The following is a 16,544-nucleotide window of genomic DNA, read 5'->3' as shown; positions in this document are numbered from 1 at the left end:
TATTTCTGTTTTTGTGCCACTACCATACTGTCTTGATTACTGTAGCTTTGTAGTATAGTCTGAAGTCAGGGAGCCTGACTCCTCCAGCTCCGTTTTTCGTTCTCAAGATTGCTTTGGCTATTCAGGGTCTTTTGTGTTTCCATACAAATTGTGAAATTTTTTGTTACAGTTCTGTGAAAAATGCTAGTGGTAGTTTGATAGGGATTGCATTGAATCTGTAGATTGCTTTGGGTAGTAGAGTCATTTTCACAGTGTTGATTCTTCCAATCCAAGAACATGGTATATCTCTCCATCTATTTGTATCATCTTTATTTTCTTTCATCAGTGTCTTATAATTTTCTGCATGCAGGTCTTTTGTCTCCTTAGGGAGGTTTATTCCCAGATATTTTATTCTTTTTGTTGCAATGGTAAATGGGAGTGTTTCTTAATTTCACTTTCAGATTTTTCATCATTAGTGTATAGGAATGCCAGAGATTTCTGTGCATTTATTTTGTATCCTGCTACTTTACCAAATTCATTGATTAGCTCTAGTAGTTTTCTGCTAGCATCTTTAGGATTCTCTGTGTATAGTATCATGTCATCTGCAAACAGTGACAGCTTTATTTCTTCTTTTCCGATTTGGATTCCTTTTATTCCCTTTTCTTCTCTGATGGCTGTGGCTAAAACTTCCAAAATTACGTTGAATACGAGTGGTGAGAGTGGGCAACCTTGTCTTGTCCCTGATCTTAGTGGAAATGCTTTCAGTTTTTCACCATTGAGGACGAGGTTGGCTGTGGGTTTGTCATATATGGCCTTTATTTTGTTGAGGAAAGTTCCCTCTATGCCTACTTTCTGGAGGGTTTTTATCATAAACGGGTGTTGAATTTTGTCAAAAGCTTTCCCTGCATCTATTGAGATGACCATATGGTTTTCTCTTTGAATTTGTTAATATGGTGTATCACGTTGATTAATTTGCATATATTGAAGAATCCTTGCATTCCTGGAATAAACCCAACTTGATCATGGTGTCTGATCCTTTTAATGTGCTGTTGGATTCTGTTTGCTAGTATTTTGTTGAGGATTTTTGCATCTATGTTCATCAGTGATATTGGCCTGTAGTTTTCTTTCTTTGTGACATCCTTGTCTGGTTTTTGTATCAGGGTGATGGTGGCCTCATAGAATGAGTTTGGGAGTGTTCCTCCCCCTGCTATATTTTGGAAGAGTTTGAGAAGGATAGGTGTTACCTCTTCACTAAATGTTTGATAGAATTTGCCTGTGAAGACATCTGGTCCTGGGCTTTTGTGTGTTGGAAGATTTTTAATCACAGTTTCAATTTCAGTGCTTGTGATCGGTCTGTTCATATTTTCTATGTCTTCCTGATTCATTGTTGGTAGGTTGTGCATTTCTAAGAATTTTTCCATTTCTTCCAGGTTATCCATTTTATTGGCATAGAGTTGCTTGTAGTAATCTCTCATGATCTTTTGTATTTCTGCAGTGTCAGTTGTTACTTCTTCTTTTTCATTTCTAATTCTATTGATTTGAGTCTTCTCCCTTTTTTTCTTGATGAGTCTGGCTAATGGTTTATCAACTTTGTTTATCTTCTCAAAGAACCAGCTTTTAGTTTTACTGATCTTTGCTATCGTTTCCTTTATTTCTTTTTCATTTATTTCTGATCTGTTCTTTATGATTTCTTTCCTTCTGCTAACTTTGGGTTTTTTTTGTTCTTCTTTCTCTAATTGCTTTAGGTGCAAGGTTAGGTTGTTTATTCGAGATGTTTCCTGTTTCTTAAGGTAGGATTGTATTGCTATAAACTTCCCTATTAGAACTGCTTTCACTGTATCCCATAGGTTTTGAGTCGTCATGTCTCCATTGTCATTTGTTTCTAGGTATTTTTTTATTTCCTCTTTGATTTCTTCAGTGATCGCTTGGTTATTAAGTAGTGTATTGTTTAGCCTCCATATGTTTGTATTTTTTACAGATCTTTTCCTGTAATTGATATCTAGTCTCACAGCATTGTAGTCGGAAAAGATACTTGATACAATTTCAATTTTCTTAAATTTACCAAGGCTTGATTTGTGACCCAAGATATGATCTATCCTGGAGAATGTTCTACTTGAGAAAATTGTGTATGCTGTTGTTTTTGGATGGAATATCCTATAAATATCAATTAAGTCCCTGTTGTTTAATGTATCATTTAAAGCTTGGGTTTCCTTATTTATTTTCATTTTGGATGATCTGTCCATTGGTGAAAGTGGGGTGTTAATGTCCCCTACTATGAATGTGTTACTGTTGATTTCCCCTTTTATGGCTATTAGTATTTGCCTTATGTATTGAGGTGCTCCTATGTTGGGTGCATAAATATTTACAATTGTTATATCTTCTTCTTGGATTGATCCCTTGATCATTAAGTAGTGTCCTTCTTTGTCTCTTGTAATAGTCTTTATTTTAAAGTCTGTTTTTTCTGGTATGAGAATTGCTACTACAGCTATCTTTTGGTTTCCATTTGCATGGAATGTCTTTTTCCATCCCCTCACTTTCAGTCTGTATGTGTCTCTAGGTCTGAAGTGGGTCTCATGTAGACAGCATATATATGGGTCTTGTTTTTGTATCCATTCAGCCAGTCTGTATGTTTTGGTAGGAGCATTTAATCCATTTACATTTAAGGTAATTATCGATATGTATGTTCCTATTCCCATTTTCTTAATTGTTTTGGGTGTGTTATTGTAGGTCTTTTCCTTCTCTTGTGTTTGCTGCCTAGAGAAGTTCCTTTAGCGTTTGTTGTAAAGCTGGTTTGGTGGTGCTGAACTCTCTCAGCTTTTGCTTGTTTGTAAAGGTTTTAATTTCTCCATCAAATCTGAATGAGATCCTTGCTGGGTAGAGTAATCTTGGTTGTAGGTTTTTCTCCTTCATCACTTTAAATATGTCCTGCCAGTCCTTTCTGGCTTGCAGAGTTTCTGCTGAAAGATCAGCTGTTAACCTTATGGGGATTCCCTTGTGTGTTATTTGTTGTTTTACCCTTGCTGCTTTTAATATGTTTTCTTTGTATTTAATTTTTGATAGCTTGATTAATATGTGTCTTGGCGTGTTTCTCCTTGGATTTATCCTGTATGGGATTCTCTGTTCTTCCTGGACTTGATTAACTATTTCCTTTCCTATATTAGGGAAGTTTTCTACTATAATCTCTTCAAATATTTTCTTAGTCCCTTTCCTTTTATCTTCTTCTTCTAGAACCCCTATAATTCAAATGTTGTGTCTAATGTTGTCCCAGAGGTCTCTGAGACTGTCCTCAGTTCTTTTCATTCTTTTTTCTTTATTCTGCTGTGCAGTAGTTATTTCCAGTATTTTATCTTCCAGGTCACTTATCCATTCTTCTGCCTCAGTTATTAGGCTATTGATCCCTTCTAGAGTATTTTTCATTTCATTTATTGTGTTGTTCATCGTTGCTTGTTTCCTCTTTAGTTATTCTAGGTCCTTGTTAAATGTTTCTTGAATTTTCTCTATTCTATTTCCAAGATTTGGGTTCATCTTTACTATCATTATTCTGAACTCTTTTTCAGGTAGACTGCCTATTTCGTCTTCATTTCTTAGGTGTGGCGGGTTTTTATGTTGCTCCTTCATCTGCTGTGTGTTTTTCTGTTTTCTCATTTTGCTTATCTTACTGTGTTTGGGGTCTCCTTTTTGCAAGCTGCAGGTTTGTAGTTCCCATTGTTTTGGTGTCTGTCCCCAGTAGCTAAAGTTGGTTCAGTGGGTTGTGTAGGCTTCCTGGTGGAGGGGAATAGTGCCTTTGTTCTGGTGGATGAGGCTGTATCTTGTCTTTCTGGTGGGCAGGTCCACGTCTGGTGGTGTGTTTTGGGGTGCCTGTGGACTTATTATGATTTTAGGCAGCCTCTCTGCTAATGGGTGGGGTTGTGTTCCTGTCTTACTAGTTGTTTGGCATAGGGTGTCCAGCACTGTAGCTTGCTGGTCGTTGAGTGAAGCTGGGTGTTCGTGTTGAGATAGAGATCTCTCGTCGTTGGATATTATGTGGAGCTGGGAGGTCTCTTGTTGACCAGTGTCCTGAAGTTGGCTCTCCCACCTCAGAGGCACAGTACTGACTCCTGGCTGCAGGACCAAGAGCCTTTCATCCACACAGCTGATATATGATCTTGGCTGACTTATTTCACTTCTTTCTTCCTCACTTTCCTATTTTTTCCACCAAAGAACTGTCAACAGCTGCCGGCTTTTCTCTGATGCACATGATTGTGGAGGCCTAGTGAATCCAAAATCTGATGTAGTAGGCTAGCAGGCTGGAGACTCTGGGAAGAGCTGCAGCCCAAACAAAAGCTGCCGGCAGAATCCCCGGGAGGATGAATTTTAACATGTTTTCTCTAATTCCAGCTCTTTCCCCATCATACAGGGCTATTTTTCTTTCCTTTTTCTACAACCTCCATCTACTAACATTCCATTCAAGACTATATCTAAATGTGATCACTTCTATGACACTGCTGATAGTCACTCCTATTAGATATGATCATTCTTTTGAGTACTCTGGTACAATTTTGTTTGTACCTCTTTTATGATATTTCATTCCTACTTGCGTAATTTTTTTTTCTTTTGGTGAAGGGAGTGGAGTTGCCCGATCTATCCCAGTTGAATGTTTAAGTACATGAGAGCAGGAATGCTATCAGTTTCAGTTTTGTATATTGTGCAGCTCATAGTTCTGCTAACTGTGGCAGACTGGTACAGAATAGGCACGTAAAGAATAAACTTAGGGAGAAATATAATTTACTTTATTGCCTGGTTATTGATTTGACATTTAAAGAATATTTAGTTTTAAAATAATTATATTTTGAACTTTTAATAAATCTCTACAAACATAATTTTCTTCTTAACCCCTCCAATGAAATTCTTGATATATATGCTAAATTTCATATTAGAAATTATATGACATAATATTAATGTATGTGGATATGAAAATATAGAAACCAATTGTTTAACTGATGGGAGTTCAAAATGGGCTAAGTCTCCCTGGTGAGCTTTCATTTCCTGGTATAGCCATGACCCTAGGGACCCAGAGCACCACAATACTAGAAGTTGGGAGTAAAAAACCAATAGAAAAAGATATTTCCTTGTTATATTAAATTTATTCTAATCATTAGTTTTAAAAATGGATGCCTTATTTGGCTTGTTGATGGTAAATGAATCTCAGTCACTGAGATAGCCAGACACTCACCAATGCAGGTTCCGTTTTCTGCCTTGGTCATTCCGTTTGGGCAAAGATCAATGCATTTATAGCCACCGCGGGTGTTCTTGCAGTGCTGATCTGGTCTGCATACATTCTGTCTACACTCATTTACATCTTGATGAAAGAACAAAGGTAATGCAGATTGAGAAAGTGATTTCTTCTGACTTTGCATAAAAATTACACCTTCAGATTTTAAGGATATCACAAACTAATATAGATGATTATATAATCATGGTGTAAGGTTAAAGTGTTTAAATCAATCAAGTTATGTAATGCACTTTATTTTAAAACGTTATGATAAAAATAAAAAACAAAATATTACTTCACATAGCTGGTAGCCATACCAACCACTACCTCCTCCTAGAAAAAGAAAAATTATATATTTATACATTATATATAAGTATATATATATATACACATATAACTTATGATTTTGTGAAAAAAATTGTTAATATAATAGGGGAAATGTTAAAAAAATGGTTATGTAATTAGAAGATGAAACCTGTAATGTATAGCATTTGCTTCCACTTCGTTTTTGCATGGATCACAGACATGATGCATGGTATTACAATCCAGCCCAGGACACGGCACATGGATTAGATAAGGCACCATTAAGAAGTTACAAAGGGAGATTGGAACCAAGATGGCGGAGTAGAAGGACGTGCTCTCACTGCCTCTTGCGAGAACAGCAGAATCACAAGTAGCTGCTGGACAGTCATCGACAGGAAGACACTGGAACTCACCAAAAAAAGTACCCCACATCCAAAGACAAAGGAGAAGCCACAACGAGATGGTAGGAGGGGCACAATCACAGTAAAATCAAATACCATAACTGCTGGGTGGGTGACTCACAGACTGGAGAACACTTATAACACAGAAGTCCACCCACTGGAGTGAGGGTTCTGAGCCCCACGTCAGGCTTCTCAACCTGGGGGTCCGGCAACAGGAGGAGGAATTCCTAGAGAATCAGACTTTGAGGGCTACTGGGATTTGATTGCAGGACTTCAACAGAACTGGGGGAAACAGAGACACCAATCTTGGAGGGCACACACAAAGTAGTGAACCACACCTACCTGCTAGTGTTGGGGGGTATCCTGCAGAGGTGGGGGGTGGCTGTGGCTCACGGTGGGTACAAGGACACTGGCAGCAGAAGTTCTGGGAAGTACTCCTTGGCGTGAGCCCTCCCAGAGGCTGCCATTAGCCCCACCAAAGAGCCCAGGTAGGCTCCAGTGTTGGGTTGCCTCAGGCCAAACAACCAACAGGGAGGGAACCCAGCCCCACCCATCAGCAGTCAAGTGGATTAAAGTTTTACTGAGCTCTGCCCACCAGACCAACAGTCAGCTCTACCCACCACCAGTCCCTCCCATCAGGAAACTTGCATAAGCCTCTTAGTAGCCTCATCCACCAGAGGACAGACAGCAGAAGTAAGAAGAACTACAATCCTGCACCTTGTGGAACAAAAACCACATTCACAGAAAGACAGACAAGATGAAAAGGCAGAGGGGTAAGTACCAGATGAAGGAACAAGATAAAACCCCAGAAAAACAATTAAATTAAGTGGAGATAGGCAATTTTCCAGAAAAAGAATTCAGAATAATGATAGTGAAGATGATCCAGGACCTCGGAAAAAGAATGGAGGAAAAGATCGAGAAGATGCAAGAAATGTTTAACAAAGACCTAGAAGAATTGAAGAACAAACAAACACAGATGAACAATACAATAACTGAAATGAAAAGTATACTAGAACGAATCAATAGCAGAGTAACTGAAGCAGAAGAACGGATAAGTGACCTGGAAGACAGAATGGTGGAATTCACTGCTGCGGAACAGAATAAAGAAAAAAGAATGAAAAGAAATGAAGACAGCCTAAGAGACCTCTGGGACAACATGAAATGCAACAACATTCGCATTATAGGGGTCCCAGAAGGAGAAGAGAGAGAGAAAGGACCTGAGAAAATATTTGAAGAGATTATAGTCGAAAACTTCATTTCCTAACGTGGGAAAGGAAGTAGGCACGCAAGTCCAGGAAGAACAGAGAGCTCCATACAGGATAAACCCAAGGAGAAACACTCTGAGACATATAGTAATCAAATTGGCAAAAATTAAACACAAAGAAAAATTATTGAAAGCAGCAAGGGAAAAACGACAAATAACATACAAAGGAATTCCCATAAGGTTAACAGCTGATTTCTCAACAGAAACTCTACAAGCCAGAAGGGAGTGGCATGATATACTTAAAGTGATGAAAGGGAAGAACCTACAACCAAGATTACTCTACCCAGCAAGGACCTCATTCAGATTCAATGGAGAAATCAAAAGCTTTACAGACAAACAAGAACTAAAGAATTCAGCATGACCAAACCAGCTCTACAACAAATGCTAAAGGAACTTCTCTCAGTGGGAAACACAAGAGAAGAAAAGAACCTACAAAAACAAATCCAAAACAATTCAGAAGACAGTCATAGGAACATACATATTGATAATTAACTACAACATGAATGGATTAAATGCTCCAACCAAAAGACACAGGCTTGCTGAATGGATACAAAAAGAAGATGCTTATATATGCTGTCTACAGAAGACCCACTTCAGACCTAGGAACACATTCAGACTGAAAGTGAGGGGATGGAAAAATATATTCCATGCAAATGGAAATCAAAAGAAAGCTGGAGTAGCAATACTCATATCAGATAAAATAGACGTTAAAATGAAGAATGTTACAAGAGACAAGGAAGGATACTAGGTAATGATCAAAGGATCAATCCAAGAAGAAGATGTAACAATTATAAATATATATGCACCCAACATAGGAGCACTTCAATACATAAGGCAACTGTTAACAGCTATAAAAGAGGAAATTGACAGTAACACAATTATAGTGGGGGACTTTAACACCTCACTTACACCAATAAACAGATCATGAAAATGAAAATAAATAAGGAAACAGAAGCTTTAAGTGACACAATAGACCATATAGATTTAATGGATATTTATAGGACATTCCATTCAAAACAGCAGATTACACTTTCTTCTCAAATGCACATGGAACATTCTCCAGGATAGATCACATCTTGGGTGACAAAGTAAGCTTCAGTAAACTTAAGAAAATTGAAATCATATCAAACATCTTTTCTGACCACAATGCTATGAGATTAGAAATCAGTTATAGGGAAAAAAACGTAAAAAACACAAACACATGGAGGCTAAACAATACATCACTAAATAACCAAGAGATCACTGAAGAAATCAAAGAGAAAATGAAAAAATACCTAGAGACAAATGACAATGAAAACACGATCCAAAACCTATGGGATGCAGTAAAAGCAGTTCTAAGAGGGAAGTTTATAGCTATACAAGCCTACATCAAGAAACAAGAAACATCTAAAATAAACAATCTAACCTTACACCTAAAGGACCTAGAGAAAGAACAAACAAAACTGAAAGTTAGCAGAAGGAAAGAAATCATAAAGATCAGATCAGAAATAAATGAAATAGAAGCAAAGAAAACAATAGCAAAGATCAATAAAACTAAAATCTGGTTCTTTGAGAAGATAAACAAAATTGATAAACCATTACCCAGACTCATCAAGAAAAAGAGGGAGAGGACTCAAATCAATAAAATTAGAAATGAAAAAGGAAAAGTTACAACAGACACTGCAGAAATACAAAGCATCCTAAGAGACTACCACAAGCAAGTCTATGCCAATAAAATGGACAAACTGGAAGAAATGGACAAATTCTTAGAAAGGTATAACCTTCCAAGACTTCACCAGGAAGAAACAGAAAATATGAACAGACCAATCACAAGTAATGAAATTGAAACTGTGATTTAAAATGTTCCAACAAACAAAAGTCCAGGACCAGATGGCTTCACAGGTGATTTCTATCAAACATTTACAGAAGAGCTAACACCCATCCTTCTCAAACTCTTCCAAAAATTGCAGAGGAAGGAACACTCCCAAACTCATTCTATGAGGCCACCATCACCCTGATACCAAAACCAGACAAAGACACTATAAAAAAAAAATTACAGACCAGTATCAATGATGAATATAGATGCAAAAATCATCAGCAAAATACTAGCAAGCAGAATCCAACAACACATTAAAAGGATTATACACCATGATCAAGTGGGATTTATCCCATGGATGCCAGGATGCTTCAATATATGCAAATTAATCAATGTGATACACCATATTAAAAAATTGAAGAAAAAAACCATATGATCATCTCAATAGATGCAGAAAAAGCTTTTGACAAAATTCAACACCAATTTATGATAAAAACTCTCCAGATAGTGGGCATAAAGGGAACCTACCTCAACATAATAAAGGTCATATATGAGAAACCCACAGCAAACATCATTCTCAGTGGTGGAAAACTGAAAGCATTTCCTCTGAGATCAGGAACAAGGCAAGGATGTCCACTCTCATCACTACTATTCAACATAGTTTTGGAAGTCCTAGCCACGGCAATCAGAGAAGAAAAAGAAATAAAATGAATACAAATTGGAAAAGAAGAAGTAAAACTGTCACTGTCTGCAGATGACATGATACTATACATAGATAATCCTAAAGATGCCACCAGAAAACTACTAGAGCTAATCAATGAATTTGGTAAAACTGCAGGATACAAAATTAATACACAGAAATCTCTTGCATTCCTATACACTAATGATGAAAAATCTGAAAGAGAAATTAAGGAAACACTCGCATTTACCACTGCAACAAAAAGAATAAAATACCTAGGAATAAACCTACCTAGGGAGACAAAAGACCTGTATGCTGAAAACCATAAGACACTCATGAAAGAAATTAAAGGTGATACCAACAGATGGAGAGATATACCATGTTCTTGGATTGGAAGAATCAATACTGTGAAAATGACTGCACTACCCAAAACAATCTACAGATTGAATGCAATCCCTATCAAATTACCAATGGCATTTTTTACAGAACTAGAACAAAAAATCTTAAAATTTGTATGGAGACACAAAAGACTCTGAATAGCCAAAGCAGTTTTGAGGGAAAAAAACGGAGCTTGAGTAATCAGACTCCATGACTTCAGACTATAGTATAAAGCTATAGTAATCAAGACAATATGGTACTGGCACAAAACAAGAAACATAGATCAATGGCACAAGATAGAGAGCCTAGAGATAAACCCATGCACCTATGGTCAACTAATCTATGACAAAGGAGGCAAGGATATACAATGGAGAAAAGACAGTCTCTTCAATAAGTGGTGCTGGGAAAACTGGACAGCTACATGTAAAAGAATGAAATTAGAACACTCCCTAACACCATACACAAAAATAAACTCAAAATGGATTCAAGACCTAAATGTAAGACTGGACACTATCAAACTCTTAGAGGAAAATATAGGAAGAACACTCTGACATAAATCACAGCAAGATCTTTTTTGATCCACATCCTAGAGTAATGGAAATAAAAACAAAAATAAACAAATGGGACCTAATGAAACTTCAAAGCTTTTCCACAGCAAAGGAAACCATAAATACGATGAAAAGAGAATCTTCAGAATGGGAGAAAATATTTGCCAACGAATCAACGGACAAAGGATTAATCTCCAAAATATATAAAGAGCTCATGCAGGTCAATATTAAAAAAACAAGTCAATCCAAAAATGGGCAGAAGACCTAAATAGACATTTCTTCAAAGAAGACATACAGATTGCCAAGAAGCACATGAAAAGATGGTCAACATCACTAATTATTAAGGAAATGCAAATCAAAACTACAATGAGGGATCACCTCACACCTGTTAGAATAGACATCATCCGAATATCTGCAAACAACAAATACTGGAGAGGGTGTGGAGAAAAGGGAACCCTCTTGCACTCTTGGTGAGAATGTAAATTGATATAGCCACTATGGAGGATAGTATGGAGGTTCCTTAGAAAAGTAAAAATAGCATTACCATATGATCCAGCAATCCCACTACTGGGCATATACCCGGAGAAAACCATAATTCAAAAAGACACATGCAGCCCAATGTTCATTGCAGCACTATTTACAATAGCCAGGTCATGGAAGCAACCTAAATGCCCATCGACAGATGAATGGATAAAGAAGATGTGGTACATATATACAATGGAATATTACTCAGCCATAAAAGGAACAAAATTGAGTCATTTGTTGAGACGTGGATGGATCTAGAGACTGTCATACAGAGTGGAGTAAGTCAGAAAGAGAAAAAAAAAATCATGTATTAACGCATATATGTGGAACCTAGAAAAATGGTACAGATGAACCGGTTTGCAGGGCAGAAATAGAGACACAGATGTAGAGAACAAACATACGGACACCAAGGGGGGAAGCGCCGGGGGGGTGGGGATGGTGGTGTGCCGAATTGGGTGATTGGGATTGACATGTATACACTGATGTGTATAAAACTGATAACTAATAAGAACCTGCTGTATAAAAAATAAGTAAAATAAAATTGAAAAATGAAAAAAAAATGTTACAAAGATGTCACTGCTTTGAATTCATAGCCGTCTCCTTACCCACGCATTTTCTGCCTTTTAGGTGATACCCAGGTTCACATCCACAGTGAAAGCTTCCTATGGCATTGAAACAGCGGTGGTGACAGGGGCTGGATTCTTGACATTCATTAATATCTGTTAAAGAAAACAAAACTCGCTTTACATGCTGTTAGAAAACTTGGGTTAATTTACTCCAAATGTTAAATATTTTAGTGATCATGATGTTTAAGATCTTCCCTAAAAAAAGAATCCAATTGAAGTGCTCTCAAAGGATCTGCTAGATAATTGATAGAATTAACTGCTGGAAAGTGTTATTCTCTTCAACACTGCTCCAAGGTAGAAGTTTGCTAGTGATTCAGAACTATGTTGATGCAAAACTTCTCTATTTTATTTACCATATGGCTCTATTTTAAATATTTAACTATTTTACCAAAGGGGATTAAATATTTAACTATTTTACTATTTTATGGTATTTAACTATTTTAAATACCATATGGTAAATGGTATTTACCATACCATTTTATTTACCATTCCAGTTTCTAGGAACTTTTAGCCCTGAAATGTTGCTGACAGACTGGAGTACTGAAGGTAGAAAAATAATAAAAAAAGTTAAGTCTTCTGCAACAACTTTTGCAATTTGACCCTTCTTCCCAATTTTTGCTGCTATTAGTCTGATGCAGGTGTTTATCACCTTGCACTTGAATGACTGCAGCAACTTTAGCTTTTCTCCTCATTTGTAGTCACTGCCAAATTAATCTTCCTGAACACCATCTGGGTCATAGTGCAATGGAAAAAAAAAACTGCAGGCATGAATTCCCCAAACTTGTGTGCACCTGCCTGTATTTTGTAACTTCTCCCCTTTCCTTCCTTTCATTCCAGAAAAAGGGAGGCCACTCCTTCCATTTAAGAAGAGTTCCTCTATTTGAGTTTTTGATCTCTGCAGCCCATCTCCTCCTTTCTCATCACGATGACTGTGGCCCACTGATCATTCCCTCCTCTTCTGTATTTTTAATGCCCTTCTCCTTACTGTCATCTTTCCACAACCCTTCAGACATAATCAAATCTTTCCTATCCCAACAAAATCCCTCTCTCAGGTCTCTACTCACTTCAAGATCCTGCCACTTTTCTATTGTTCTATTACAAACCCCCAAAAGAACAATCTCACCATATTTTAGGCTCTTCGTATTCTAATCTTACATTCCCAAGTTTGAGATTTCTAATGTCTTATTTTGTTCTTGGTTTCTATTTCAGATTTTCTAATTTAATCTTTCAAACTCTGTACATGTCACATAAATGCACAAATGTGATAATATATTTTTAAATTTAATTTTTATTTTATATTGGGCTACAGTTGATTTACAATGTTGTGTTAGTTTCAGATGTACAGCCAAGTGGTTCAGTTGCACATATACATATATCCATTCTTTTTCAGATTCTTTTCCCATATAGGTTATTACAGATTATTGAGTAGAGCTCCCTGTGCTATACAGTAGGTCTTTGTCAATTACCTATTTTATATATATTAGTGTGTATATGTTAATCCCAAACTCCTAATATATCCCTCCCCCCACCACCTCTCCCCTTTGGTAACCATAAGTTTGTTTTCAAAGTATGTGAGTCTGTAAGTTCATTTGTATCATCTTTTTAGATTCTACATATAAGTGATATCATATACTATTTATCTTTCTCTTTCTGACTTACTCAGTATGATAATCTCTAGGTCCATCCATGTTGCTGCAAATGGCATTATTTCATTCTTTTTTTATGGCTGAGTAATATTCCATTGTATATACGTGCCACACCTTCTTTATCCATTCCTGTCAATGGATATTTAGCCATTCCATATCTTGCCTATTGTAAATAGTGCTGCAATGAACATTGGGGTGCATGCATCTTTTCGAAGTATGGTTTTCTCTGGATATATGTATGGTTTCTCCATACATACTGTTTTCCATAGTGGTTGTACCAGTTTACATTCCTACCAACAGTGTAGGAGGGTTCCCTTTTCTCCACATCCTCTCTAGCATTTATTATTTGTAGACTTTTTAATGATGGCCATTCTGACTGGTGTGAGGTGATACCTCATTGGAGTTTTGGTTTGCATTACTCTAATAATTAGTGATATTTAGCATCTTTTCATGTGCTTTTTGGCCATCTGTATGTCTTCTTTAGAGAAATGTATATTTAGATCTTCTGCCCATTTTTTGATTAGGTTGTTTGTTTTTTCATATTGAGCTGCATGAGCTGTTTGTATATTTTGAGGTTTATCCCTTGTCGGTCACTTTGTTTGCAAATATTTTCTCCCATTCTGTGGGTTGTGTTTTCATTTTGTTTATGATTTCCTTTGCTGTGCAAAACTTTTAAATTTAATTACGTCCTGTTTATTTTTTGCTTTTATTTTCATTACTCTAGGAGGTGGATCCAAAAAGATGTTGCTGCGATCCATGTCAAAGAGTGTTCTTCCTATGTTTTCCTCTTAAGAGTTTTATAGTATCTGGCCCTACATTTAGGTCTTGAATCCATTTTGAGTTCATTTTTGTGTATGGTGTTAGAGAATGTTTTAATTTCATTCTTTTACATGTAGCTGTCCAGTTTTCCCAGCTCCACTTATTGAAGAGACTCTCTTTTTTCCATTGCATAGTCTTGCCTCCTTTGTCATAGATTAATTGACCATAGGTTGTGTGGGTTTATTTCTGGGCTTTCTATCCTGTTCCATTGACCCATATTTCTGTTTTTCTGCCAGTACTATACTGTTTTGATTATGGTAGCTTTGTAGTACAGTTTGAAGTTAGGGAGCCTGATTCCTCTGGCTCTGTTTTTCTTTTTCAGGATTGCTTTAGCTATTCAGGGACTTTTGTGTTTCCATACAAATTAAAAAATTTTTTTGCTCTACTTCTGGGAAAAATGCCATTGGTAATTTGATAGGGATTGCATTGAGTCTGTAGATAGCTCTGAGTAGTATAGTCATTTTGACAGTATTGATTCTTCCAATCCAAGACCACAGTATATCTTTCCATATGTTTGTGCCATCTTCAATTTCTTTCATCAGCATTTTATAGTTTTCAGAGTACAGGTCTTTTGCCTCCTTAGGTACGCTTATTCATAGGTATTTAATTCTTTTTGATGCGATGATAAATGAGACTGTTTCCTTAATTTCTCTGTCTGACCTTTCATTGTTAGTGTATAGAAATGCAACAGACTTCTGAGTATTAATTTTGTATCCTGCAACTTTACCAAATTCATTGGGCTCTAGTAGTTTTCTGGTAGCAAAATCTTTAGGATTTTCTATGTATAGTATCACTTTACCTGAAAACAGTAAGAGTTTTACTTTTCCTTTTCCAATTTGGATTTCTTTTACTTCTTTTTATTCTCTGACTGCCATGGCTAGGACTTCTAAAAGTATATTGGATAAAAGTGGCGAGAGTGGACATCCTTGTCTTGTTCCTGACCTTAGAGGAATGCTTTCATTTTCACCACTGAGTACGATGTTAGCTGTGGGTTTGTCATACATGGCCTTTCTATGTTGAGGTAGGTTCTCTCTATGCCCCCTTTCTGGAGCATTTTTATCATAAAGGGGTGTTGAATTTTGTCAAAAGTTTTTCTGCATCTATGGAGATGATCATATGGCTTTTATTCTTCAATTTGTTACTGTGGTGTATCATACTGATTGATTTGTGCATACTGAAAAATCCTTGTATCCCTAGGATAAATCCCAATTGATCATGGTGTATGATCCTTTTAATGTATTGTTGAATTCAGTCTGCTAGTGTTTTATTGAGGATTTTTGCATCTATGTACATCAGTGATATTGGCCTGTAATTTTCTTTTTTTTGTAGTATCTTTATCTGGTTTTGGTATCAGGGTGATGCTGGCCTTGTAGAATGAGTTTGGGAGTGTTCCTTCCTCTGCAATTTTTTGAAACAGTTTCCAAAGGATAGGTGTTAACTCTTCTCTAAATGTTTGATAGAATTTGCTTCTGAAGCCATCTGGTTCTCGACTTCTGTAGCCATCTGGTTCTGGACTTCTGTTTGTTGGAAGTTTTTAAATCACAGTTTCAACTTCAGTACTTGTGGTTGGTCTGTTCATATTTCCTATTTCTTCCTGATTCAGTCTTGGGAGATGGTACCTTCCTACGAATTTGTCTGTTTCTTCTAAGTTGTCCATTTTATTGGCATAGAGTTGCTTGTAGTAGTCTCAGGATCCTTTGTATTTCTGTGGTGCCCATTGTAACTTCTCCTTTTTCATTTCTAGTTTTATTGATTTGGGCCCTTTCCCTTTTTTTTCTTGATGAGTCTCTCTAAAGGTTTATCAATTTTGTTCATCTTTTCAAAGAACCAGCTTTTAGTTTCTTTGATCTTTTCTATTGTTTTCTTCATCTCTATTTCATGTATTTCTGCTCTGATCTTTATGATTTCTGTCCTTTTACTAACTTTGGCTTTTGTTTGTTCTTTTTCTAGGTGCTTTAGGTGTAAGGTTAGGTTGTTTTTTTGAGATTTTTGTCTCTTGAGGTAACACTGTATTGCTATAAACTTCCCTCGTAAACTGCTTTTGCTGCATCCCAAAGTTGTTGGATTGTTGTGTTTCTGTTTTCATTTGTCTCTAGGTATTTTTTGATTTCCTCTTTGATTTCTTCAGTGATCCATTGGTTGTTTAGTAACATATTATCTAGCCTCCAGGTGTTTCTGTTTTTTGCAGTTTTTTTTTCTTGTAGTTGATGTCTAATCTCATAGCGTTGTGGTTGTAAAAGATGCTTAATTTCAGTTTTCTTAAATTTACTGAAGTTTGCTTTCTGGCACAGCATGTGATCTATTGTGGAGTATGTTCCATGTGAACTTGA

At 36.6% G+C, this 16,544-nt stretch overlaps 1 protein-coding gene across 5 annotated transcripts in view; it reads right to left on the bottom strand.

Annotated features, from left to right (window-relative positions):
- HMCN1 (hemicentin 1) overlaps positions 1-16,544 on the bottom strand; it is a 526,618-nt gene that overhangs the window by 25,966 nt on the left and 484,108 nt on the right. For all 5 annotated transcript variants that reach the window (XM_081225456.1, XM_081225458.1, XM_081225457.1 and 2 more), the window contains 2 exons: positions 11,729-11,842; positions 5,192-5,317 (listed from right to left, as the gene is read on the bottom strand). In XM_081225456.1, the coding sequence (XP_081081582.1) occupies positions 5,192-5,317; positions 11,729-11,842 (240 nt within the window). The remainder of the gene's footprint in view (positions 1-5,191; positions 5,318-11,728; positions 11,843-16,544) is intronic.

The sequence above is a fragment of the Mesoplodon bidens genome (assembly GCF_964165515.1).
Source record: "Mesoplodon bidens genome assembly, chromosome: 2".
Taxonomy (NCBI): domain Eukaryota; kingdom Metazoa; phylum Chordata; class Mammalia; order Artiodactyla; family Ziphiidae; genus Mesoplodon; species Mesoplodon bidens.
This window is presented reverse-complemented; position numbering and strand designations above follow the sequence as displayed.